Source organism: Talpa europaea (genome assembly GCF_964194135.1).
Source record: "Talpa europaea genome assembly, chromosome: 2".
Classification (NCBI taxonomy): domain Eukaryota; kingdom Metazoa; phylum Chordata; class Mammalia; order Eulipotyphla; family Talpidae; genus Talpa; species Talpa europaea.
This window is the reverse complement of record NC_140068.1, coordinates 108,201,095-108,229,011: the sequence shown is the minus strand read 5'-3', so window position 1 is coordinate 108,229,011 and position 27,917 is coordinate 108,201,095. Positions and strand designations below refer to the sequence as shown.

At 55.3% G+C, this 27,917-nt stretch overlaps 1 protein-coding gene across 1 annotated transcript; it reads right to left on the bottom strand.

Annotated features, from left to right (window-relative positions):
• LOC311188224 (ADP-ribosylation factor GTPase-activating protein 3-like) lies at positions 1 to 27,269 on the bottom strand (the record flags this gene model as incomplete). Its single annotated transcript, XM_084259374.1, is given in 12 exon segments — positions 1 to 93; positions 1,141 to 1,262; positions 6,235 to 6,325; positions 7,368 to 7,491; positions 7,935 to 8,066; positions 12,095 to 12,174; positions 12,176 to 12,221; positions 12,894 to 13,022; positions 16,183 to 16,325; positions 25,458 to 25,507; positions 26,146 to 26,313; positions 27,014 to 27,269. Coding segments are annotated over 12 exon segments (1,434 nt in total).
• Between the last annotated feature and the right edge of the window lie 648 nt (positions 27,270 to 27,917).

The following is a 27,917-nucleotide window of genomic DNA, read 5'->3' as shown; positions in this document are numbered from 1 at the left end:
CTAAGTGGCTCCTTCTGTGGAGGCCTGGCCAGCCCTGGCCCGAGGAAGGAAGCTCCTGCAAGGGGCTCGGTCGGTCCAGGAGCCATAGTGGTCCTGGAGGGAGAGCACAGGCATTTGCACCTCTCATGGAGGTTGACAAGGACTCTGGTGGGCCCATGAGCTGGGGGCGGGGGGAGGGGCAGTGAGGCCAGGAATGCTGAGCCCTGGGCAGGGGGTGGGGGCAGGCAGGCACCTCCAGGGAGCAGGGTGTATGCTGGGAGTCGGAACCCTGAAATTCTGGCCAGAGGAGGGGTCCCGCAGAAGTGACTTAACCTCTCTGTGCCTGTGTCTCTACCTATGAAATGGGGGTGACCATCTGTCAAACAGGGGTATCCCCGGGGGGAGGAATGATGTGAGTACAGCTGGCCAGAGGGACAGCAAAATGCGCAGGGCCCAAGGCCCCTCCACCCGAGGGGTATCCCACCTTCCTATCCTGGGGATCCCATTGGAGGTACCAGGGCCCCCCTCCATCAGGCCGTACATCCTCTAACTCCCTCCCAAACAGCCCGAAGAGCAACAGGGAACAAGCCTGCGGCACAGCCGACCAGCACCCTCCACCCCCCCACAGGCATTTGCACCCCCTCGCTGGGCTAGGGTCACCAGCAACAGGCCAGCTGAACAAATGGCATTATGTTCACTCCACAGAGTGGCTTCTGAAGGAATTTTAATTACATGGAAATGCTCGCAACAAAACGTGGTGGAGAAAAACGGGACAAAGCCGGCCACACAACAGTCCCTTCTCACTTCAAAAAGATGTGCTCAGAAAATGACGCCCAGAAACCCAGCCCAAAACCCAGCCCTGAAGAGGCTAAGCGCAGGGCCCCGTGGGGCTTCGGGTCACTTCACGTTCCTTCTTAATTTCCCTGTTCAGAGCAGGAGAAAGTGGGGGGCATCCCCGGCACTTCCTGTGCCCTTTCCCCTTGAGCCAAGAATCTGAAAACCAGCCAGAGGGAAGGCCCGCGCTTTCCAGAATGCCGCAGGCCACGCTGCAGGGAACACAGACATCAGTGACAGGAAATCTAATTTTCCGGCCACTGAAGCCTGGTGCAGACCTGACTTTGGAGACCTGACCCCGGCCGCGCTCTGCCCGGCCCCACTGACCTGGATGGAAGTCATGACCCCGTTGGCAAAGACGGAGAGCTTCCTGGCCACGGTGCACACGCCCTGCTTCAGCTGGGCCATGTCTGGCGTGGTGGGCAGCATGCTCTTCAGGGTGTAGTTTCCTGCTCAGAGCAGATGCTGGTCACGAGGCTTTGGCAGACGGCCCAGGCACCCAGGGCTGGGGACCATGAGCTGCTGGGACCCCTCCCTCCGGGATCTCACAGGTTTAGGGGGAGGTGGCGGGGCTGGGCGCTGTCTCCCTGAACCAGCTGCAAGACCCACCCAGGCCCTGGGGCTTCAGGCCAGCAGCCTGAGCGCCTCCACCTCAGTCTCTGGGCTGTTCCCTCCAGGGGGTGACCCCAGACCAGAGAGGCACGGCCTTGAGCGCAGCTGCCCATGTTCCCTTCTGCAGAGGCCCTGGCCCTTCTCTGGATGCCGGGACCAGGCCTGGCCGATGAGAGCCTTTCTGGGGTCCTCGGCCTCAGAGAGGAGCAGTGCTGGCTGTGGGGTGACGGGGGTAAGGCACGGCCGCCCTCCCGCTTGCTCCTCGGGGGAGCAGCCCCAGCACATTGGGCCCTGAGGCGACACTGTCTCCCCCAGCTGCATTTCCGTGGGATGTCGAGGGGGATGAAATCCCAGAAACGACACTACCAGGCCCTGGTTCCGTTACACACCCGTCCACACACAGCCCAGTAGCCCAGAGGGGCCGCGTGGGTAAGCCTGCCCAGCACCCCTTTCTGCCTGACCTGCAGCCCAGCTCATGGCTGGCCCCCATGGCCAGAGCCCACCCGCCCTTTCCCGCTGAGCCAGTGACCGCAGCCCCATCGCTCACGTCTTGGCCGCCCCGATGCAAACATCAACACACTTATCCCAGCCCGGGGAAGCCGGCAGCGTGGCCATACCTCACGGGCCCCCGGAGCTGCCAGGCAGGGCTTGAGGTTAACTTTTGTAATAGGTCTTGTAGCTGTAATAAGATGCTTGTGGGGGGATGCGAGTGAGCCAAGCAGCCCTTTGGGGAGCCAAGCGTAGCTGCCCCGCAGGCCCACACACACCCGGACACCGCTGTGCCCGGAAGCACAAGCACCAGGCCCCTCTCCCAGAATGAACTGGGCTGGTGCACGCCGGCCCCAACCCCGAACGCCAGGCAGGGTCCTCCGCTCCTCAGCCCCGCTGACTTCAAAGCCTTGGAGGTCTTCCCCTGTCTGAGCAGAGGGCCACCCCATGGCATCGGCAGATGCGGTGGAGCCTGACGGCAGAGCCGAGTGCCCCAAAGCCTCCTCTGGACTCAATGCGACTCTGAGGGCCCCCAGGGTGGCGGGCTGGGCTGGCCACCACCGGTCACCAATGCTGTCTTGGTTGCACAATGGGCTCAGGAAACAGCAGTGCAGGTGCTTGCTCAGGAAGGGGATCCTGGGCCCGCGGACTGGTCCGGCCCCGCTCCCTGCTCTCAGTCCCTGACACCTGCCACGGGCCGGCTGGGACCAGCCCTGCTCCCCCAAGGACAATGCGCAGTGAGGGCAGAAGGTACGTGGGGTCCGCCAAGGGACCTGTGGGCAGCCTAGGCTGGACGGTGGGACCCTGGGAATATGGAGCTGTGTCCTGAGGAGGCCACTGACCCGCTGGCCATGGGGACTAGAAGGGACATGAACTAGGGGTCTCCCAGGTTTCCAGCTAGAGCAGCCAGCTAAGTGGGGGCTCTCCCTGGCTCGTGGAGCTGGAGGGGACACATCAGGCTGTGTGCCTGTCACGCCAGGCCATGCCACTGTGGGCAGAAGGACGAGGACTAGCTGTGGGGCCCCCAGCTGCACAGCTCCCGCGTTACTGTCCATTTGTTCACCCGAGTGAGGGCTCCCTTGCCAGCCTGTGGACACCAAGGGTGGCGGGTGAGGAGGGAGAGGCCCTGGGGGCCAGGTGTAGCCAGGCCAGTGGTAAAGGGGACAGGAGCTACAGCCCTGAGGGTAGATGACCTGGTGGCGGGGCCATGCCAGAAGCCAGGGGCGGGATTTGAAACAAAGGATGACTAGACTGGTCTCTGGAGGGACGTGGGAGGATGCCCAGAAGCAGGAGGGGAGGCCCAGGCAGGGCTGTGGCTGCGGCCAGGGGCACAGGGAGGCCGGCCTGGGCGGGACCGCGGGGCCGCACACTGAAGGTGCCCAGTACGGCTCCCGGCACTTCATCCAAACAACGAATTTTCAGTAGACCATCGTGTACTAATCTCCCTGAAATGAAAACAAGTCAAGAGAAAATGAACTGAGAGGGCAGGGCCGACGAGCCAGATGCGGAAGCAAGGCCGGCCCAGCGGACACTGAGGGCTACAGAGGGACCCGGTTGGTGGCATGGAGTCTGGGCCACAGCGCCCCATAGACTCGGTGTGGGACAGACACACCCGCATCACCAGCAGCTCCTGGCCAGGCCGAAGTCAGAGCTTCTGAGGTTCGTGGGCCCCAAAGGCCCCACTGCTGGACTCTGGGTCAGAGCAAGGAGGAAAGAAGAGACTGGCCAAGGTCTCGGGAGCCCGAGGTCCAGCGACACAAACGAACAAGAAGCCACAGAAGGCACTCGGGGCTCGGGTGGGCACATGTGGGGCTGAAGGCCGGCGGCCGCGGCACCTCACTCTGGGTGGGCAGGCTCAGATGGAACAGCAAGGGGCCCGTGGGACTCGACCAAGGGGCCTGGCACAGCTGCCACCAGCACCTCAGACCGCGGTTTCCATCACTGAGGCCGCGCTCCCGCGCCGTTACCACTTATCAAGTGGCTGTTACGGATCAAAGGAGTTACAGACCCTGGGGCCTCCACGCCGGGTTAACTCTTCAGACCTCACACGCCCGACACGCTTACGCCACGGGACTGGTGCTCACAGCCAGCACTGAGAGTGGACACACTCAGATGGACGAGGGCACTTGAGCCACCCCAGCCCTAAAACCCATGCAGGGCACAGAGGTTGTCTCAGCGCTCTCAAGCTAGCCACAGCCTCTGCAGCACGAGTTCAATCCCCGGCCAGGGAGCTACCCACACGGCGCAGCAGACCTCTCCTGTCTCGCCTTCTGCTCCCCTCAGCAGTGGATTTCAGTAGATCTGCCTGTTCTGCTCCCCCACTCTGTCTCTGGGGAATCCTCTCACCCTCCACACTTCTGGCCTGCACCCCAGTTCCTCTACATAAAAATAAATTAAAAATCTTAAAAAAAAAAAAAAACTGACCCACGCAGACGCCTTCCTGCAGCACCACAGAGGGTCTCTCGTGCACAGACAGGTCTCCTGGGAGCGCATCCCCCGGCCTTTTGCTGATCAGTGACCCCCACTCCTTGCCTGCCCCCTCAGTTCATGGGTTCTCTTTCAATCTTGACCAGTGGGTCTCAAGAGCCCTTTCCCGTGTTCAGGAGCGGGCACGACCCTTCCCTCTGATCCCCACGGGCAGAGCAGCAGACGGCAGCTGTCTTGCTCCCAGCTTATGCACCTGTGATGCAGGAGGATAAGGTCGGGCTGAAGGAACCTGGATCCGCTCCCTTGTCCGGTGACAAGACCCACATCATCAGGAGGAGCTGGGGTGGGTGCAGCTAGTGCCCTGCATGGCTCCTGTGATGGGCAGTGACCCTGCGCTGAGAGTGACCACAGTGCCGTGCCGGGCTGACTGTGGGCCTGAGCAGGGCTCAGTTCATTCCTGGGGTGCTGGCTCACTCCTGGGGTCCCCCGTGCAGGCACAGGTACAGCCAGGAGAAGGCCGCCCCAGGAGGCACATCTCCCTTACCTGGAGGGGCTCACATGTGGAGCTGCCCTTCCCCCACCCCAGTGAAACCACAGTTGAGGTAAGAGGATCTACCAGAGACTCCGACCTTTCACAGGTGGGGAAACATGCCAAGATAAGGAACACAAAATGGTCTTCTAAAACCAACCTGTGCTCCTCGCTGATGTGTACTCTAATCAAAAAGCAAATATTTAATAAAAGCTGTTCAATGCTCTTACAGTTAGGGCGGTTATTACGGCAGTGTTTACGACGAGCTTGCTGAAGATGCAGAGGGAGGATGACCACTGTCCGAACCATCTGGGCTGGGGGAGGGCCGGGGTGCTGTCTGTGGGAGGAGGGCCTTGGGGGCCCTGGCACCCCAGGTGTACTTCACCGTGGCTGCAAGTTCCCAGGGCCTAGTGTGTCTGGGACCCACAGACTCCAACAACTAATGGACTTTGTTCTCTGAAAGGGGGCGGGAGGTGAACATGAGCCGGCACAGCTTCCCTCCAGCAGACGGAAGGCGGCTCTCATGTGATCTCAAGCGCCCTGTTTTAACGAACACTTCCAGCAATTTGAATTATAAAAACACACACAGCCAGAGAGATTTTCAACACCTCAGGTTCTCTGGGCTGCACTGTCTGTTGGGCCAGGGCTCCTGCCCGTGACCCGGCACTGACAGCAGCCGCAGGGCCACTGCACCCTGGTGACCACCCCCAGGCTCTCTGGTCTGTTCTAGAGCCTTATGTCTGGTGGGCCCAGTAGCTGCTGGTGTTGGTGCCCCCACCCCATGCCCAGCTCCTCCAGGCTTGGAAACGAGGAGCGGCGGCCACTGGATGCTGGAGATCCACCTCCCCGGAGTCTCCTACTTGGAGCAGGTTTCTGCCATTACCTCAGGGACACTGCCCCTCGGGGTGGTGACAGCCGAGGCCCACTCCCTGGGGCAGCTCCCCGCGGGAGAGACAGTCTAGCTGCCTGCTGGGGTGGAGACACCCAGCTGGCACTGTGCAAGCAGGACCTTACTTAGCCCAGGACGGCCACTGAAGGGCAGCCTTTCCAGAAGAGGCGGTCGGGGCTATACAACACGAGGGGCCGCCAAGGCATCATGGCTGAGGATGGGGGCGTCACACCGGAGCCCAGGCCACCCAGCTCCCACCTGCAGCAGACTCCACCCACACCCAGACGGGAGAGGCTCTGGGGATGGGAGAGGCTCTGGGAACTGGGGGACAGGCCGAAGCCTCAGGCCTGACCCCTCGGCTGGAAAGCCTGGTCTGGACCAGGAGGGCGGGGAGAGTCAGGTGTGGCTGCCTAGGGGCATGGAAGATTCTGTGCAGCACACACCTGGAGAGGCCCATTGACCCGCGGCCCGTTACCTTCTGCTTGCTTCCTCTGTTCCTCGAACAGGTCTGCGGAACTGATGGAGGAGCTCCCCGAAAACCTCTCCAGCCGGGCCCTGGTCTCGTACTAGAGAAGACAAGGACAAGGAGACATCAGCTCCCGTCATGCACAGGACCATGGAGGGGCCACCATCTGCATGTATCCTGGCTCCCTGTGGCCCCCACAGCCAGGCCTGGCGTCCTGCAGCTCACAGCTGCCATGCACCCCCGGCCAGCGGCCAGCGACAGCCGTGGAGGGGACACCAGAGGGCCAGAGAGTGAGGTGGCTGTGCAGCTGCACACACCCAGTGGGGACGGCGGCCAGTCCCCCCAGGCCTCACACGGGGCTGCCAAACTCGACTCCACATGAGGCCGACTTGGGGGCAGCCAAAGCGGGGAACAGAACAGGCAGACTGACGAAACACACTGCTGAGGGGAGCAGCAGGCAAGACAGGAGAGGTCTGCGGGCCATGTGGAACCCTCGCTGGGGGCCGGGGGTTGAACCAGCGCTGCAGAGGCTTCGCAACCCAGCTCTCAACTGCTGTGCCACCGGGGAGGCCGGCACCCTCAGAACCAAGGGACAGTTCTCTGCCACGAACCACAGGCTCCCCTGGGCTCGGAGCCCCACGACGGGCCCAGCAACTGCCAACCGCGAGTGTCTCTGGGGACCCAGGGCCTGGGGTTAGGAGGGTCCGAGACACGTGCCCTGGAGTCTTCTGCTCAGCAAGCCCCACTGAGATGGACTCATCACCATTTCTGAGACAAGAAGCGACAACCTGAAAATGCAGGTGTCCGCCCCCAAAACTTGCAGATACACGTCAACTCTTAAACATCATGTAAAACACAACACAGCAGAAAACAAAGGCTCCCTGAAATGCATCCCAAAGGGCAAAGGGAAGACTATTCAAAGTGCTGGGAAAGGAGTGAGAGGAGCAGGGGCGCCCCGCCTCACGCCCCGACACTCCCTGGGCCGAGGGGCTGGTGAGCCAAGCACCCGGGTGTGAAGCTTGGCTCAGCACTGGCACAGAGGCCTGGCAGTCCCCGCCAGTGGGTGCCCCTCGCCCCTGCCCACACTGCTCACGCCACCTGTTGGCTGCTGTGGGGCCCAGAGATGCTCTCCGGACACTTACGTCAGCTTGGGCTTGTCTCCCAAAGTATATGTCTGATGAAATGGCTTTGACATTGCCAAGCTTCTTCTGGGCCTCATCAGTGCTCACAACGGGCTCGTAGTCTGGCTTGTGGCGAGCAGCAGGCCTGAGAGCAGAACCGGCCCAGAGGGAGAGCGTCAACAAGATGCTGAGCTGGAGCTTTCAACCCCCAACAGAAATCACCCACAGATGAGGCTGCCTCTGTGGGAGTCCAGGGGCCCACAAGGAGGTGCCACCCACCCACCTACCCACCAATCCCTCCATCCCTCCATCCGAGGTTGGGTTCACTGAAGGTGAGGGGGACGTGCCATGTGCCCGTGTCACTCGCCCCACAGGTGGGGCAGCTCAGCACCACGAAAGTCTCTTGGCCTGAAACTTCTCCCATGGGGGAGGGTGAGAAGTGGGGGCTTGGTTTCCCCAGGGCAGGGGATACCCGCCCTGTCCATCAAGAATATTGAGGGGATCTGTGTGGCTTAGGGGCTGGGAGGAGCTGGAGACGCAGCAGCTGGGGTTTGGGTGTGTCGGGGGCCCGCAATGTGCTGAACCCACCTGTCTGGGTGGCCCAGGGTCTTCAGAACCAGGTCCCTGTCTTTGATGGTCTCCTTTTTCCAATAGGAGTCTGAACTGTCACCCCAGCTGGAAAAAGAACTGGTCCTGAACTCCATTGGCTCCTCAAAGTACCTGCAGGACAGAGTAGGAAGGTGACTTTGGAGGCCTTACTGACGTCCGCCCCACAGGTACGTGGGGACGGTGTGTCCCAGCCCCTCGAAGTTGGGGGGCATCACGTGGCCCCCACGCAGGAGCAGACAGGAGGCCTCGGCACTGCCATGCCACACACCCAGGCCGCGCGTCCCTTGCTGCAGGCAGGGACAATCTCCATCCACCTGGACAATGTGATTGCCACCGGAGGACAGGCCATCTGGACAGTCACTTGCCTCTCAGCTGACTCTATGCTATGCAAAGACACTTTCTAGCAACAAGAAAGCCCGTCGCCGGCCTCCCCGGTGGCACAGCAGTTGAGAGCTGGGTTGCGAAGCCTCTGCAGCACCGGTTCAATCCCCAGCCCCCGGCAGGGTTCCAAATGGCGCGCAGACCTCTCCTGCCGCCCGCTGCTCCCCTTAGCAGTGTACTTCGGTCCTTCTGCCTGCTCTACTCCCTGCTCTGGCTCTGATGAATTCTCTCACCCTCCCGCGCTTCTGACTGTATCCAGTGCTTGTATAAATAAATAAATAAATCTTTAAAAAAAAAAAGAAACGAAAAAAAAACCCGTCGTGGTGTGGAGACTGGAGAGCCGGGGTGTCTGTCTGCACAGCACGTGTTGGCATCACATCTGCTCCGCAGTGGAGAACGTCACTTCCTGGCAGCCTGGTCTTGCCCGGGCAGGTGGCTGCAATCGCACAGCTGAGCCAGCACAATTGACCCAATCATGGAGTTCCTCCCTGGCACCCCCGCAGGGACAGTTGCACGGGGCACCGAGCCTAACAGTGATGACCACGCAGTGTAGACAGTGCTAACTGGCTGGCTCCCGGAGCCAGAGCCGGGGTCACATGGCTGCCGCCAGCTCCGGGGGCTTCTCAGTCCCGAGTGTGAGGAGGGTGTGGCCGGTGTGCATCTCAGGCAGAGGCTGGCCCTCAGGGCCAGTTCACACCTTCATTGGCCAGCATCTGACAGCAGCGTCCGGTCCTGTACAGTGGGAGAAATTGACCGAGAGCAGAGTGTTGCAGGAGGAGAGGGGCTGAGGGGTGAGCTGACGGCAGGGGTGGTCATGAGACGTGAAGACGCCACCTCGGGGTTCACCGCAGCTCAGGGGGATAATAGCCATCAGGTGCATGCTCATAATGAGGTGGGGTTCACAGAGGTCAAGAGGTGGGGGCAAATTCCAAGGCTCAGATCTCAGCAAGGGCAGAGAACGGAGCAGAGGCCTCTGCATGTCACCAGGCTTTCTGCAGAGTCAGAGCAGAAGCACAGGGGCCAGCTGGCATCACGGGAGGCGACTCCGGGGCAACGGGGGGAAGGCAAGGTCTCCGGACGTGGCTTCTGCAGCTCTGGCAAGAGGCCATTAAGGACAAATCTCATTACATTCGACTTCTCTCTCCGAGAAGGAAAGCACACAGGGTCAGGCATGTGTGGATGTCAGCTGGAAAATGATCAGGCTGTCCCCGTGGCAGGAGGCAGCCAGCGGAGGAGCCCGGGGCCGGCTCTGCTCGGAAGAACAGATGGCCATCCTTGTTCAGCGGAGAGACCAGGACAGGGAGAGCCTGGCGTCACATGAGAGTGAGGTTCCAAAGACACGTGTTGGCCTGGGAGGCTCAGCAACTCGCTGGGGACAGACGCCGGCCGGGCCTCTGGCTGCCGCTGGGAGCACAGGGACGGACCTGCTCCCGGCGGGCAGCGCCCCTCTCCTGAGAAAGAGCGGCGGGCCCCACCTCCGCGTCTGGATCCACGTCCTCCTGTTCAGATTTCTGGATCCCAGTTCTCGGTACTTTCCACGTTCACTTCCGCCCTCCCGTCCTAGCCTCCTCCAGCCCCAGAACAGTCCTTGACGAGCGCACCCTCAAGCCACATCCTCCCTGAGGACCAGCCCCAGGCAGGCGTCGGTCCTGGAACCACACTGACTCGTGAGGCTGAGCCGTTGTTCCAGGCTTACCATTTTCATGCTGGAAATAATGGAATTCAATAAAAACAGGAACCAAAGATATGGCTGACCCTATTTTTCAGAGAAACAGCACTCTTTCATAATTCATAGGCTCCAAGAGGTAATGGCCTAATGGATAATTTGGGACTGAAATGCTGGCCTTCACAGCGTCCATGTTTTTTGACCTCCGTGGCCAAAGTACTGACGGGACCCTTGTCCTACTGACAATGGCCACCGACGGGGGGACCAGCAAAGGTGCTTCTGGTCCTGTCAGAGGACCTGCAGGTGACTGGAGACGCGCACCGAGTTCTGGGGGTGCCCAGAGAGTGTGGTCTCCAGCAAAACACCATTTGCTCCCGGGTTGCAAACCATACATAATTGTTTCATAGCAACAAAGGCCTTTAGGGCTGACTCTCTTGACCAAGTTTCGCACAGGGGACGCCTGGGGGTTCCTGAAGCTCTTGCAGGCAGGTGGAACCCAGAGGCACCTGCCGGGTGCTGGGGCAGGGGTTCTCTGGAGTTGCTTCTCCTTTCCCCTAGGCTCCCAAGCTGCAGTTTCGACTTAACGTGAGACTCTCTGTCCTAACTCCCCGAGGCCGCATCTGCGGGGGCTGCTCATGAGCAGTGTAGTGGGTAAGAGGGGACGTGCCACATGGGTGCTCTGGACCCCGTGAGGCTGAGCGGGTCTTCCCACCAGACCCCTCCCTCAGTTAGTGCACATGCCTCAAATGATCTGACCTGACACAGCTTTCAAATCCAGTTAAAAATGTAATTGTATTCTACACAAAATGTATTTACATGTATTTACAAAAAGACACGATTTGGATGTTACCCCTAAGTAGACTGAAGCCTGCAGTGTGATGCAGGCCACTCACACGGAAGTGGAAACCTACGCCTGGCTCTGAAAGTTGACTGGGAGCACCGCTAAACTGCTGACTTCTTTTGGAAAAATATCCGGGCTTCAGCTAATTTGAAGCTATGCCAACTAAGAGACTTCTTAAGGATCTGCTCTGGTACCACTCCTTATGTACGAATTTTGGTGGGAGACTATATAGCCTCACAATTAGATTTCACACGTTGTCATAACCCTGTCTGCTATAGCCATGAGCAGTCTGTTCTGAACACGAGGATGCCTGGCACCTGGACAACCTCCAGGGGACTCTTCCAGGCATGAGCGCCTCCTTGTGGGCACCACACATGTATGAGAAGCATGAACGCCAAACCTGCAGGTGGCCATCAGCGTGGCTAAGTATCTAACAACAGTGATTACATGTTCAGACTGAGTCACACGTCTCTGGCACTCTGTCTCCATACAACAGCAGCTACGAGGACTGTTCTGGCTGTCTTAACGCATCTCATGCTCACACCACTCTGGGATGTAGACTCAGCTGGGGATCCCTAAGGTACAGATGCGGACGCCGGGCACTGAGAGGCCCTGTCCCGGCCATGGTCCCTAAGTGGCGCAGCCCCAGCATCCGGCCCTGGGCCTTCCTTCATACCCTGCCGGCTACAGCCACACCCCGGGCTGCCTGGCGCCTCTTGGGCCAGGCTACATAGGTCCCAGAGGAACCTTACAGAGAGGGTCAAGTTTAAACTCCTTTTCCCTGCGCCCACACCCCAGGCCCTCTCTGCGGTCAGCTTCACACAGAAGGGGCGATGGTCCTAATGGATAGCCAGCGCCCACGAATCCTGGGCACCCCGAGAGTGCAGGCCACCCGCAAACGTATCTAATACTGTGTCCTGCCACCTGTAGTCCCTGAGCATGAAGGCCAGGCGGGGAAGGCTCAGCGCAGGAACAAGATGAAACAACTGACCCATCCTTCGGGCCACGCCCCGTCTCCAGCGCCCACTTTCAGGGAAACACAACCTCCCAACCCCGATGCCAGCCCTTAGCGCCGACCTTATGATCCATATTGGAGTATTAGCCAACATGGCCAACTTAGGAAGGGCTCCCGGCTTTTACTCCAAAGGACACCTCGGCTCCAGCCAGAAAGAGCCTGTACTTGCTGCCACTGCAGACCCCGGTGAGCCGGCCCCTGCCCTCCCCAGCCCGCCGGCCCTCGAGGACCGTCACCTGGAGCTGGAGGTGAAGTAGAGGTCCTCACTGTCGCTGCTGTACATCCTCCTGGGCGTGGCTGTGACTGGGGTCACAGACCTGCTCAATGGTCTGCAGGTCTGAGGCCACCGAGTGTGAGACGCCACTGGGGAAAACGAGGGGCGGGGGACGCCATGTGAGTTCCCGAAGACACTTCACTGAAGGAGGACTAGAGTCTCTCGGCCCGTGAGCTCCATGGCGGGGTTAAAAACACGAGTGATAAGGCAGTGTGTTGGGGGGTTAAGCACTGGGAAATACCAGGCTCTGGGAGGACTGCAGCCAAGGCTGACTGTCTCCTGCGCCCGTGGGTGCCGCTCAGTGGGCGCCCCCCCCCCGCCCCGTTTCCATCTTTCTAAGAACCACAGGTTGGAATTTTTCGTGCTATACTGAATAGTAAAGCAAACACAACTGAAGAAGAGAAGAACAATGAAGCAGCGCCTCTAAAGCTGACATTGATAAGGAAAGGCTGTCTATGGTTAGCAAGCTGGTTTAAATTCTGGAATCCAGGCCTCCCGGTAGCCTCGGGGTTGAGCCTCAGGCTGTCACTGCTAGGGCCTGAGTTCCATCCCCAATCCCTAGCCAAGGAGCTACCCACAAGGCGCAGCAGCGCCCGCTGCTCCCCTTAGCAGTGGATTTCAGTAGATGCGCGTGTTCTTCTCCCCACTCTGTCTCTGGCGAATCCTCTCACCCCCACACCTCTGGCCTGTACCCCAGTTCTTCTACGCAAAAATAAATCAATAAATAAATTCTGGAACCCAAGAGAGTGAGTCACACATACCTTCTGCAGTTTCCAAACCCCATGCCAAGTCTCTCCAACTCGATCTTATTTTTGCCACTCAGGGTCATCTTTTCATCTTTCTTTATTTGGATTTCAAGATCCTTATAAAGTAATCGCAATGATGAGACTCTGCCAGGGAAAGCAAGTGCTCCTTAATTTAGCTTCAAGGCTGCATCTCTCAGTTGATATACAAACAAAATTAAACATCAAACTAAGCAAGGTCAAACACTTAGACTCTAGCTTTGTGCCTCTGTCCATAATTAACAACGATGAAGGCAAGATGGCCTTTTTTCCCCTAAAGGTATTTTTTTGAGGAGATGTGCAAGAAAATGTGAATGAATTTACAGCCACTTTGGGGTGAGCAGAGCCTGCACCTGCCCCAGTGTATGCGCCTGTTCTGCTCCATGACCGTGCGCTAAGCTGACTTACACCAAATCCGGCATTTCCACATAGGATAGGAAGAGGCAGGACTTCTGACATGGGCTAGCATTTCATTACCCTTCCACACTACATGTCAAAAATACTTGGTTTTCCTGCCATTGATTTGTTTTGGTTTAAGATAAAGACACACACACATATACATTTGACTTTACATATGGATAAATTAAGGTGGGATTATTTCAGCACAAAAGCACTCTTCAGTTTCCAAGCTGTCCCTTGGGTGTCCTCATAGATTCAGGTTCTGTGAGCATTTAACACAGAGCTGGGTTCCTCAGCCAAGAGTTTCTTTGACACCACAGTCAGACACTGGTTCTCGGCCAAAAACTTGCCGCGAACAACGCACCAGAGGCGCCAGGAGACGCACAAAACAGTGTTCCTTGCCCTCAAATTTCTAAAAGTGCTGTCAACACTTAATTTCCCATCAAGAAGCACCTGTTAGCAATAACAAACTGTATCATATTAATAACCAGATTTCAGAATCCTGAAAAGTGAAGGACTCCTAAGCTATCGTCTGCTTTATGGAACTGCGGGGAATGTTCTAAGAAAGGTGCTCCATAAACGCATTTTTGTGTAGTAACAGGGAACGAGAGCAGAATTCCTCACTAGGCAAAAACAACCCCTTGTCTCCTTTCCTCTCCTTTCCAACCAAAATCCACGGTCCTGCCTGCTCGTGCTTCACGAAATGGCCCAAGGCAGGCTGGTGAGGGCTGCAGGACGGGGGTTGGGGGCCCCTGACCGTCAGGGAGGGCACGGGGCCTTTTGCACTCCTGGCTCCCTTCTGACCAGGCCTGGGAAGAGGACAGGCCCAAGCACGCAACAGAGCCTACTCCCCACAGACGCCGCTGCACTCTCACCCCACCTCCAGCCCAGCCAGATGCCCTGCACTAAGGGAAAACAAAGCCAAGACTGAGGCAACTCAAAGTGAGCTCTGCTTGGGCCTCCCTGGTAGTGCAGGGGTTAAATCTCAGCACTGTGAAGCTATTAGCTGCCACTGCAGCATGAGTTTGCTCCCCGGCTACGGAGCTACCCACATGGCACAGCAGACCTCTCCTGTCTCCCTGCTGCTCCCCTCAGCAGTGTATTTCAGTGGATCCACCTGTTCTGCTCCCCACTCTGTCTCTGGTGAATCCTCTCACCCCGCCCCCACCTCCCCCGTGGAGCCAACTGCAGGGAGTGCTGCCCCTGTGTGCTGCGAGTTGGATGACAAGGAGCAGCAGCTGGACCCTCGAGGAGGGCCACAAAGCAAGGACAGCAAGGAGTGGACGTGACCCAGGCCAGCTCCAGGCCTGGCACCATCACCCAGTGAGCACACACTAAGCTGTCTCAGAACAGGCCCAGGCGTGAGGAGTATCTTCCCCATGCGCTGCTGGAGCGGACGAGGTCCCCACGAGCAAGAAGACACTGCATGGAAGAGCCCTCACGCTGCCTCCCCTCCCCGGTGCATGCCCTGCTCGTGCTCCCACCACTTCCAGGCAGCCCTCGCACCTCCAGGGGGCCTCAGTTCTCCTCTGCTCTCAGCACAGAGGAAAACTCTCGAGAGCCTCAGGCATCTGCTTCACACTGTCTCCTGACTGGCCCCTGCCTTCCAGTTTCTCCCCCCATTATTCTGTGTGGACACCCCCTTCTGCCTGGCCCCCCTCAGATGACACAGTAACTCCCGGCCTGACTAAGGTCCAAACCGTCATCCCCACCTCTCCCCTCAGGCGGGTCCCCCTGTCTGAGGTACTGGTGCCCTGAGTCGTTCTCTCAGACGCTCCTGGCACCTCCTTTGTGCCCAGCGTGACTCTGAGACCCCTTCACAAATCAGGCTCATGCTCTCTGGAGATGCCACCGCCTCTAACCCTCCCACCACACCTCGGAACTCAGCCCCAGGCCAGCAGCTTCCACACTGGAGTGCACTTTTCAATGGGGAGCTATAATTCACAATGTGGAGCTATAATTCACACACCAGGATTTTCGTAGTCCCAGATTACACGATCATCACTGCCATCTTGTTCCAGAAACTTCCAGTGGCCCCAAAGAAGCGCCATCACCAAGCCCCACCAACAGTGGCTCTCCACCCTTCTCTGCCCTGGCCCTGCCACCAGCGGCCTGTGTTCCGTCTGCAGGATTAGTCTGGACATTTCCTGGGTGGGACCACACAACACGAGGCCGCCATGACCGGGCCTGCAAAGCTGAGTGACTGCGCATGGAGAGGCCATGCTCGTGAGCTGCTCGCCAGCTGACGGGGTTCTGGGCTGCTTCTGCCTCTTGCAGAGGGGATGCTGCTGGGGACATCCTGCACACATGAGTGTGGCACTGAGGCGGAGTGGGGTGCACTTTAGCTTCTCTGAGGATATACTGAGCAGTAGAACTGCTGGGCCATGTGGCAACTTTATGGTGGACTTTCCAAGAAACTGCTGACTGTTTCCCACTGTTGTTGTAGGGCTCCGCGCCTCTGGGCTCCCGCCGGCACCAGCCACTGTCCTCTGAGCACAGTCACCTCAGTGAGCGAGGAGGGCCTCAGTGTGCTGCTGATTTGCGTTTCCCTAGCAGTGCTGAGCATCTCCCCTGCACACTCACACACACTCACATGCACACGCACATGCGCATGTGCACATAGCCTGCTTGGCGATCGCTCCTCCCTGGTGATGCCATCCCAACCCTGCCCTCACAGCCTCGCCTGGGAGCTGCCCTGTTCGCCTGCCTCCGTCTCCCCCTTCCAACCTGCATTTCAACGTGAGGCTAGTGTTCTTGAAACTCCTTGCACACATATGCAAAAATAAATGGTGTTTGGAAAGTAAATTTTAGAGTTATTTAATTGATAACTTTATTCACAAAATATACTACTGTAACCAAAACCACTTACATTGATTCTTCCTTAGGAGACGCCCTGGCCAGGTCTTCCTGCTGCTCCTTCATTTTATCCACAGCTTGGGCTTGTTTTTCGATCTCACTAAAACTCATATTCTCCAGTTTCTGGGCTCCCAAACTTCCTTCCTTGGCCCCAAGCTGGAAGAACTAGATAAGCGCTGGCAGGTTTTCACAGGCAAAGACCCCAGATCAAAGTCGTTATTGGAGGAAAACACCTGCTGACCAAGAAGAAAAAAAAGAAAACCAGTAGCAAGAAATGAAGCAAGAGACTTTGTTACAAAAGGGCCTGACCCACAGAAGGTTCCCAGTACATTGTAATTCACCCCGTTGGACACATGCGGAGTATTTAGTTCAGCATATTTATAATCTCCATAAAATTCTAATTTTCTCCTTGAAGTTCTTTTTTGATTCTCTTACTTTGACCTTGGTGTCATTTATTACACTTAGAAATTTCCTAGGCTGGCTTATTGTCAAGATCCTTAATTGTTTTGCCAGGTGGGAATTCCACATGTTATGGTTGGAAATTCTGGACACTATTTCAGGTAGAGACTGAGTTTAGTGATGTTGTAACAGGTGATCCCCAAGAAAAGGGGAAGTTCCAGGTTCCCTGCCCACGCAAAGGAGGGTGGAGCTAAAGAGAGAAGTTAAGAAGCTGCAGAGGAGACTGAGGAAGGAAGGAAGCAGGATGGAGCCAGAAGGAGACCTGGAGGAGGCACATGGAGCCAAGAAACACATGAAGAAACTATCCTTGCCTTTTGGTCGTGGACTGGGTGACACAGATGTGGGTGAGACCCGTGGGGAGGTGACAATGGCAGTTTTTGCCTTGATTTTGATTTTTCTCTTTTCCTTTCAGAATTACCTCCTTATTTCTGATCCTTTTCTGTGGGTCCCCACCAGAAGGTGGCGGACTTGGGGCAGACTTTAGCGCCTTGCTCTGGGTCAATTTTGTTTGGGTGAACTTTTACCCAGGACGGGACGGGTAACTTTGGGTGCTTGATTTAGAAACTATATTCTTTGCCTTTCTTGTATTGTTACCTAATTGTATTAAAGTTCCTTCCCATTAAAGTCGCATATGTTTTGTGTTGATGCGGCGGATGGCAGAACTTTCTTAGAGCAGGCGGGTTTGGGGGCTCTGAAAATTACAAACTTGTAATTTTCTAATCCTACTGAAGTTAAAAACCTACATAATCAAAATCCACAGAAGTAGCGAAAATGTCTTTTTCTCAAGATCAGTACATTATTGCAAGTCTAATAGCCTGTAGACTCTGAGAATGACCCCCAGGGACACTTCAGGACCTTTGGAGGCTCCACTCTCCTGGGCCTGTGGGGATCCCTGCACCAGGAAGCCTCCACAGATTGGGGAGGGAGATGCTGACCAGCTCCCAGGGCCATCACTCAGGGGGAGGAGAAGCCCCTCCTCAGGTTATGACCCAGGTGTGACTCACGCTCTTTAGCTCAGCAGGGGCTTCACCTCAGGGTCCTGGTGCTTGTACCTGCTGATGACACTGCTCCTAGATTTTCCTGGTGTTGCCCCCAGTCAACCGACATGGCCTCTTGAAGAAGAAACAGAGGGTCGGTCGCTGCAGAGGGAGATTCACTGAAAAGAAGGAGAAGGAGCAGAAATGTGCCTTCAGTGACCTGCCTTTAGTGAGCCTAGTAAGGCAGCTTCCTGCTCACTAAGCTCGTAGAGTTGACTGATTTTATTGTCCTTGTCCTTCAAGATCATTTTGGAAAGTTGTAGTGTGTGATCCAGCAAAAAGCATGATCTCGCAAATGGACAAAAACTGTGTTGGATTCCTGACTCTGCTCCTCCTTGTGCAGCCTTCAATAAACCACATAATTTCTCCAAGCTCAGTTTTATCCTAAGTATATGGGTGGGGGGATATTAAGTCATGTGAGCATATTGAGGACACAGCTATGGGACTAGAAACTGCACTCCCTTCCACCTGAGGGAAAGAAAGTTCAGTGATCGGTGACCCCCTACAAACCCCCTGTCAGGGTCAGAGGGTCCCCAAGCCTGAGAGACCCTCCTGCTGTCACCTTGGAAGGGTCTTTGATGCACAGACCCTCCTCCCTGACAAGTTGAGGAAATAGGATGAGGGAGACAGAAGACTTGGGGTCATTTCTAGAACCGACAGCAGGACACTGAGGGCAGGGCTGAGAGCAGAGCCAAGTTGCTTCTTGATACTGACCCAGAGCCAGCCCCCATCAGGGCTACTCTGGCCCAGGACAGTCCTCCCTGGACAGGCTGGTCCCAGCGTCCAGCAGGAGCAGCAGGGGCCACGGGCTCTGTGCAGGGGTGCCTGCACCCCTGCTTAGCTTTTGGTTTATTCAATAAGTAAGTGAATCCCCATTTTGACAAGACTGAGTTAGATTTGCCATCTTCAGCCGAACAATACCTGATGAATATACCAGGTCACACATACTCTAGAAATAGCATGGTGTTTTCATGTGCTCATGTAAAGCCATATCTCCTCAGGGCTGTTTTGTGCTTTTCCTTATCTGCCCAATGATGCGTCCTTCACCCCCAGAAATCTTAAGATGATCTTGGGGTGTGTGCGATATCTCAGAGCAACCCTGAAGCTCCTCTGGCCTGCAGGTGGAGCAATTGCGAAGGCTTCTGATGCTAGAGTTTTAGCAGGGAAGTCATCTGCATCCACCAATCATATTTACCAACATTTTCCAGGAGTGATGGATATGCTAGTGTTGCATGCAGTGTTGAGTTAAAAATGCAGGAGTTTCTCTTTCTAGAATAGTGCTGCTTAGTCCTAGTGGAGCAAGTCACCAAAGATTTGTCAGAAGTTCAGAACGTCAGTAAGAGGTTACCCACCTTATGAGACCTAGAATCTTCAGCTTCTGCAACAGTGGGTGACATTTGTACTTGAGATCTTTACAAACCACACCCTCCTGGTTGTCCTAGAGATAGAAAAACACCCTTTTATTTGTGCCACTCCCAAACTCAAACTTCCTAGCTGGATTTTCACCCCAGGGCTCTAGTATTGGGGATCAGAACACAAGCACACCAGGGGGGCTGCTGTCTCCTCTTGCAGTCACTACTGGCAGTGTGGCCAGCACATGTCCTGTTGGTGGATCTGAGAGTGACTCAGCTGTGACTGGCCTGGCAGAAGCTGTGGCCATAGGAGATACTCCCAGGGGCACCTGAATCTAGGTAGACGCTGCAGGTCCCCTCTGCCAGGAGGGTCCAGTCGTGGCTACGAGGTCATGACTATGCTGCAAGGTGGGGAGGAAGTGAATAAATGGAGAGAAGAGACGGTCAGGGTGGAGGTGACCACACCAACCTGGTCAGGCCACAGGAGCCTCCTCCCTGCCCCCCATACACTCACCCTCTCCAGTCTCTGCTCCCCATGGCACTCCAGGCCTTTCTCAACATGGACCCTCACCTGCCTTCTCTGCTCCCCACACCAGGCAGGGAGGACTCACAGGGCCTGTCATCACCTCCATTTTCTCCCCCACCCCCTTTCCCTGCAGCCAGGAGAGCAGACAGGGGCTGAGCGCCCACGAGGTGACAGGCCCTGAGCGGAGACTCACAGGCATCAGCTCACCATCCTCACCATGTCCCTAACCTCACCTCACACAGGTGAGGAAATTGAGGCTCAGGGAGTGAGTCCCTGTGTGGGTCTCACCCACGTGCTATGGGGACGGGCTGGAGTCCAGGCCCAGGGCAAGGCCCACGCCCCTCAGCACCCACTGCAGCAGCTCCAGCTTCTGCCCAAGCCAAGCCCTGAACCCGCCTTGTGCCCACACCCAGGACCCTCCCCGCTGTATCCTCCGGGTTCCTCACCTCCCTGTCACCTCCTGCTCCCCCTGGGGCTCAGGGCACCTGTCACCTCCTCAGCTGGACTCTCAGTTACAAACACACAGAGTCCTGGGACTGTTCACTCTGCTCCCCCAATGCCTGGTGGATGGAACCCTAAATATATGTCATTTGAATTAATTAATCAATAAAGTGACATAAAAAGCAGCTCAGAAGGACTCTTATTTCTGGTAATGGCGGGTTCAGACTTTCACACCAACCAACATACTGCAAACAACCATGTGTTTTGTTGGGATTTGCCCTGCTTATGCACACAGGGATTTCAGATATGTCAAGGGCCATTATGTAAAAAAGCATCCTTATTCTATTTGAACAGAGATCAAAATTGGTCATAGTCATGGGTTAAGGGGATCATACATGGGTTAAACTGGACACTCTGCGCAAATGTCTGTCTCATATTCATTGTTGGCTTCTTGTTCCCTTTTTCATCTGCATTCTGAAAACTCAATTCAACACTTTCTCTCACTCCCAGTATTTTTCAGTTTGCACATCATTATAGTGACAACAAAAGCAAAATAAATTTTACAGTAAAAAGAAAAATCTTACCTCAAATCCCAGAAGCTAATACCATAATCCAACGTTTTTTTCCATACATCATTCCAGTGTGGACCATCTGTTCTAGGACATGCCTGCTGAACACATCCTTCCTGACGAAAGAAGGGAAAGAGGTGGGGTCAGTAGTCTGGGTTTATCTGAGATTTTCTCCCTGATGTACTTGGAGGGTGACCCTGGACAGAAGGGAAAACCCTGGAAATGAGAAACACTAATTTCAACCACGCGAATGTTACACCTTCCTCCAGGAGCTGAGACAGACTCTGCTCCATCTCTCCCTCCCTTCCTGGACTGTAGACAAAGGCTCAGCTCAGGAACTGGGGTGACCTGGGCTAATCCTGCCCCTGGGCCAGGCCAGCAGGGCACACACTCCCCCCTCCCCCTGTGGGACTCCCTCCAGCTCTGGTCTAGAGAGTAGCTGCAGCCCATGGAGGCAGTGACCCCCTGGGAAACAGAGGGGCTGCCTGGCTGGAGCTCTCTGACCCCAAAGGAGATGAGCCTGGAGTGAGCATTAGAGGAGGAGAGAGGGAGCTGTCAGGGGGAACTGCCCCCACAGCCCAGCAGGGCCCCACCCAGGCTCCTTACATCTAACCATGGGAAGAGTCCCAACCCCCTCCTGTCTCCAGATCCTCTGCTGCCTCAAGTCCTGCTCCAAACCTGCTTGATGTGTAATTGTCCCCCACTGTCTTTTATGGTGTGCCCGTCTCTCCTGTCACACACACACACTCATTCCTCTCACACTGGGAACAAGATCCTCAACACTGGAGTTTTTCTGACCCCGTTTCTGGTCCCCCTCAGAGCCGCCCTCTCTGCAATGTCTCTACTCAGCAGTGTCTGAGCAGCCCCAGGAGTCCCTGCACCTCCTGCCTCTGCCCTTGTGGGAAACCAGCCCCTCACCCTGCATGACAGTGAGGAGGAGAAGGCAAAGTCCTGAGGTCAGTGATGGATGGAGGAGACAATTTATTTTTTCTCTTGATTAAAGAGTTTCGTTTTATTATTGTATTTTTTGAGGTAAGATTCATTTACACCCTGTACATCACTCAGAGGGACAGGTTCACACCTCTTCAGGTGTTACCTCACCACCCCCACCTTCAAAGTACCCAAATCTCCAGCCCTAGTCCTCCGGACCTTCTTACTCCTTCTACTGCCTAGTCTCACCCAACTCTGGTAGCCTCGTTCTGCAGCCAGACTCCAAGGGTTTGACTTGGTATTATCTCCCCCTTTGCATTGTTTCTTTATATCACACATATGAATATCATCTAGTATTTGTTGTTCTCCTGATTTCACTTAGTGTGATTTCTTCCAGTTCCATACACAGTGTTGTAAATTCAAGATTTCATCTTTTTTCACAGCTAGTAGCAGTCCATTGTGTATATTATACCACATATTCTTTGCTACTGCTTCTCCTCCCTGCTCAGCTCCTCCCTCCCTTGGGTGCGGCAGGGAACTTGGAACCTCCCCTTCTCCTGGGGACCACACTGTTACACACTCATCTATTGTTAAGCACATTGGTTGTTTCCATAATTTAGCTATTGGAACATTGTTCACAGGAGCTGAAGACAGAGCTCATATAGCCCTTCAAATTAGTTTTTACATTCTTTGGATAAATACCAGGGAGTGGAAATCTGGGTCACCTGGCAGATGTATATGTTAATACTTTAAGGAAACTCCAAACTTTTCTCCACCGGGCTGGTAGGGCTGGACCAATTCCCACCAATGTATGAGGGTTCTTTTCCCCACACCCTTGCCAACACTTGTTTTGGTGTGAGGTGGTGTCTCATTGTTCTGATCTGCATCCCCTGGTATTGTGAGATGTGCATTTTCCACGTGCCTGTGGAAGATGCATGTGTCATATGCATCTTCTTTGGAGATGTTTCTACTTAGCTCCCCTCCCCATGTTTTGATTGGGTTAATTGTTCTGGTTATGTGTGTTATTTATGTAATTTGGATGTATGATGTGCAAATATTTTCTTCCACTCAGTATGATGTGTTTACATTTAATGACAGTTTCCTTCACTGAGAAAGAATTTGTTAATTTGATGTGGTTCCGCTGGCCTATTTTTGCTTTTGTTTCCTTGCAGCACAGAAGATATCGAGGGCAGTGAATCTAGTCTGTAGGACACATTATGGTGTCTACACCATTGTATATTTGTCTGAACGCCACAGCGTGGACACCGCCAGGAGAGAACCATAAGGGAAGCCAAGGGCCGTGGGAGATGATGATGTGAAGGTTCATCATGTGACAGACATGCCGTGTGAAATGTTTCACAAGTCTTCCTTCCAAAGACAACGTGCACACAAAAGAAAATTTTACGTTCAAGAATATACATAAACACACACACACTCACCATAACCCTACAGTGAGCCAGGTAGCCTACCCAAAACCAGATACTAGGGAAGATTTTTGAAAGTTTCTTTTAAAGACAATCATAGACAGTCTACATAGTCCAGCTATTTACCCAACTTGTTTGAAAACTTGTATTAGGAAAAAAACCCTGTATGGAAGTAAGTGTTTACAGCAAAACACCCACTAGTGTGAGCTGCCTATGGTGACATCCTTCCAAATACAACAGTAACTACTAAATAAATGGAAAAATTGCATATTTGTAAACTTGATGCACTGAACAACCGTCACCTCTATGGTCTCTTCCCCCAAACCCACAGGACCCGGGCAAAGACCTTAAACTGAGCCATCACTCTCAAGCAGCTCCTCACTGTGTCGTCAAATGCAGGCATGTCTGAGAAACTGTGAGCCAGAGGCATGTTAAGGACACCAGGTGGGTCTAGGACTTCATGCGGTGTCTAGGATGGGATGTCAGAGCATAAAAAGGACAACAGGAAACATTAAAGAAACCCAAATCAAGTGTGGAGTTTATTGAAACTGCATCAACATCGTTTCCTTAGCTTCACAAACGACTTAGTAGTCGTGTGAGATGTTAACAGTTTGCAAGTGATGTGGGTTATATAGCAAATCTACTACCTTCGCAACTTTTCTGTAAATTTACCAGTATCCTTTAAAATACCGTTAACAACGTTATAGGTTGTAGAAAGAAAAAGTGATCTACTATCTGCTTTTCCCAGATTTTGCCATGAAGGGACTGGAGAGAGGGGCCCCAGGGAAAAGCTGGAAACCTCACACCTAGGACAGGCTCCGGAGTCGCCTCTCCTCTGAGCCCTGCTTCTGTGACACCTCACAGAGCATGTCACCTCCAGGACGCAGACCTCCAGGACCCCCAACTCTGCCCACCTCAGCCCCCGCCCCGTCCTGGCGGCGCCACCAGAATCCGGAACAGCGCGGCAGCGCCCCCGTGTGGCCACAGGGCTGAGCACAGGAGACCAGAGGTGCCCTTTGTCCTGCTGAGTCAGGCCCTCCCCAGGCTCCCTGGGCTCCCAAAGGCAGGAAGAGGTCCACTGTCATGTTAGAGGTCCTCAAACTTCCTCCCTAGCGAGTGACTATGGACACAGGACTCATGGAAGAGCCCGGTCTCCATGTCATAATAGCAGGTTCCCAGGCTCAGGCCACATGCCACACACACCTCCACTCATAGTGACAACAATGCCCCCTCTACTTCTCTCCCAAGTGCAGCTCTCTCCTGCCCCCACCCCCAGCCCCACAGAAAACAGGAGACCCCAGGCTAAATGAGTCGGTAAAATCATCTCTACCACCAGATACTCCTGTGTTTAGGGGCCACCTGTGTCTTGTGGGGACAATGATGGATGCCTCCTGTTGCTATTAGAGACAGGGACACACAGAGAACATAAGGCCTGATCTCAAAACATGAAAAAGAACAGGCATAAAGTAATTAAACCAAACAAGTAAAATATATACACACAGAGTATGAGGACCGAGGCCCTAACTGTGCCTGGGGCGACCTGGACGCCGAGCCTCCACCCACATCCTGGAGACAGGACAGGCCCAGATGGGGTCTGAGTCCCTGTAATCATAGGCCCTGCTGTAATCATAGGACAGGTGCTATTGAAGGACAAGGACAAAGGAGCAGAGAGATAACCCTAAGAAGTGACCATGTCAAAGCCCATGACGCACTGAGCACCAACTGGATACAGGCCCCGTCCCCCTCGGCTCCTTACAGCCTCTCCCAGCCCCACCTACACAGGCTCAGCACATCAAACCTGCAGTTCGGGCTGGTCCTCATGCCTCTGATTTATGTAATCACAAATTTTAGTAACCCCACTACTGAACCCATCAATCCCACATGACAAGGTAATAAAAATAACTTCAAAGCTGTAATAGTATTTTCAATTGGGAAGTGGACATTATTCCTCAGGAAAACACAAAGTACAGGCAGGTGGGAGTCAGCCCCGCCCCTGCTGGAGCAATAAAGTCATCAGAGACAGAACACAGGTCAGTGTGGGGAGGGTCCTGGTGGACATGAGCAGCCCAGTCTCCCCACCTCTTCACATTATCAATTAAAAGACAGAATCATTCATAGACCATTTGCAACAAGAAAACCAATGGATGTTGAAGGCATGAAGTGAAGATGAGAAGAAATCCTGCATCACTTGGTCCCCACAGCTGTCTCACACTGTGAAGGAAAATGATCATGAACAACGTTAGGGAAGTGTCGACATTCTCGATAGTCCACCGCATTCTCAGAATGTCCCCCTCAGAGCTTCCCCATCACCTGGTCCCATCCTCTCTGCCCCAGCCCCTCCCACTGCAGGTCCCAGGGTCTCACCTTTAGGGGCTAGCAGAGAATCATGAGAATCCAGAGAACTATCACTGCCTGGAGGAGAACAAAACAGAACCTGGTCAGAGCCATGAGAGATGAGACCACAGGAGGGACTGATGGGGGTGACTCCCCCATGGGCTCCGTCTACACTGTCCCCACAGGCTCAGGGATAAACCCTTGATCCACACTTACCTGCAGCCTGAGTGTAGCTTCCTCTTTGTCTACCTGGAGGAAGAAATATCCTGTGAGACCACAAAGGAGTCAGGCCATGAAGTCTTAAATGAATCCCCTAATCTGGGCCACAAGGAATGTTCCAGAAATGTGACTGAAGACCCTGGGCAGGGCCAGGAAATATGAGGAAAGGAGATGAGAGGAGGCTGGAGCAACCACCTCCTGGAGTCTGTCCTCAGCAGGTACCTTCCCCTCTGACATTTGCTGGGAGTCAGAACCCCATCACCAGAATTATCAAGGTGAACAAGTGGTGATTCATTTTCATAAATGGTTTACAAAGAGCGAGGAGTAGCAATTTACTCCATACTGGTCACACACTGTGTGGATGGTACTTCCCATTACCAGGTAGGACAAGTTCTCTCTGGGACATGAAAGACCCCAGTGGACAAAACCCCCCACTCCTTTCCCTACCTGAGTGCTTCTTCCTCCACATCACAACTGCAGCCACTGCTGCTCCAGTGAGCACAGCTCCAAGGAGGACCAGGCCAGCAATGAGGCCCATGGTGGGGTCAGTAGGGACAGTGAGCTGAAGAGGGGGCACTGGAATGGAAAGTAAAGGTGAGAACCTATCACTCAGGCCTCCGTCCTGAGCCAGTTGAGGTTCTCCAGAAAGGCTCTTGATTCCTCTCTGTCCATGTTCCCTCCTTACCCCAAGTCAGGACTCGGGGCTCCATCAGCCCCTCATGGTGTACATGGTATGTGTATCTCTGTTCCTCTCCAGAAAGCACCACCACAGCAGCCCACTTCTGGAAGGTTCCATCTCCAGTAGGCTTGGTCTCCACCAGCTCAGTGTCCTGGATCAAGTTCCCCCGTCTCACTGCCAGGTCAGGGTGATGTCCGCAGGGTAGAAACCCAGGGCCCAGCACCTCAGGGTGACCTCAAGCTCAGAGGTGGGGTGGTGGGTCACCTGTGTCTTTGGGGCATCTGAGGAGAAGGGTCAGAACACTCACGCTTTGGATTTTTCCTTCATGGAGACTGAAGCAGCCTCATGTGACCATCCTCAGAATAGACAGGGAAGTGGGTTTGGAAGAGGAAGCACAAAACCTATAAACCATCCTGACCGGGGGAGTCTGGGATAATCTGTTTTTTAGAACGGGTAAATCAGGGTAAGAGCTCAGGATAGGAAGATGCAGGTCTCCAAGGTGGACAACATGGTCTTATGCTCCTGACCTGGGGACTCAGAAAAGCTAGAGTCAGATCTGAAAATGTTAATTTTTCCGAAAACAAGACACAGTGAAAAATTGAGTGTTTCCAAGATGGTTGCGGGGCCACCGGGATCAGATGAAGGTGAGTTCAGGGATGGTCCATCCCCTCCAGCTCAGGAGAGGCTGGATTCCTTAACTGTCCTTCGTAAAAGTAGGGCTCTGGGGCGAGTCTCTAGCACAGAAGAGGAAACCCAGGAGGTCTCCTCCCTCTCTGACCAGAAAGAGGTGTGTGTTCTGACCATTACTCCATTTTCCCCTGGGGTGTCACCCTGAGGAAGAGCTGAAGCCCTTGGAGGATTTGCAGCACCTTACTCGAGCCCTGCAGCGTCTCCTTCCCGTTCTCCAGGTGTCTGAGCAGCCACTCCACGCACGCCCCCTCCAGGTAGCTCCTCAGGTGATCCGCCTCCGCGGCCGCCTCCCACTCGCGCCGGGTGATCCGAGCGCCCGTGTCCGCCGCGGTCCAGGAGCGCAGGTCCCGGTTCAGGGCGATGTAATGGGCGCCGTCGTAGGCGGATTGATCGTACCAGTGGAGGAGGCGCCCGTCGGCCCCCACTTCGCAGCTAGACATCCTCTGGAAGGTGTGAGAGCCTGTTGCCGCCCCGTCACCCCTCGGTCACCCCGCCCGCCCCCGAACCCCGCCAATGAAACTAAAGCCCCTGAACAAAGTCCCGCGGGCTCTTCCCGGTCGAGGTACGGGGGTGCCCACCAGCTTCGGGTGTTGCTCAGACGTGGAGTTTGGGGTTACCCGCCGTCAGTGGGGATGGGGGTCACGCCCGGAGCCCAGGTTCGCTCACCGGCCGCGCTCTGGTTGTAGTAGCCGCGCAGGGCGCGCAGGTTCTCTCGGAACGTCTGTGCGGCGCCCTTCGCGGTCCGCGTCTCCCGCGCCCAGTACTCCGGCCCCTCCTGCTCCACCCAGGGCGCCCGCGGCTCCATCCTCTGGCCCGGGGAGTCGTTGTCGAACCGCACGAACAGCGTGTCGTCCACGGAGCCCACGGCGATGAAGCGGGGCTCCCCGGGGCCGGGCCGGGACATCGCGGTGTAGAAATACCTCAGGGAGTGGGAGCCTGGGGGCGGGAGGGAGACCGGGGCTGGGGAGACGGGGCGGGAGGGGAGGGCGCGAGGGGGCTCCTGAGATTGTTTAGGGGCGGCGGAATGAAAAGGGCCGAGACTCCGGGGGCAAGAGGAGGAGGGGCCTGGGAGGGACAGAAAAGGGCCA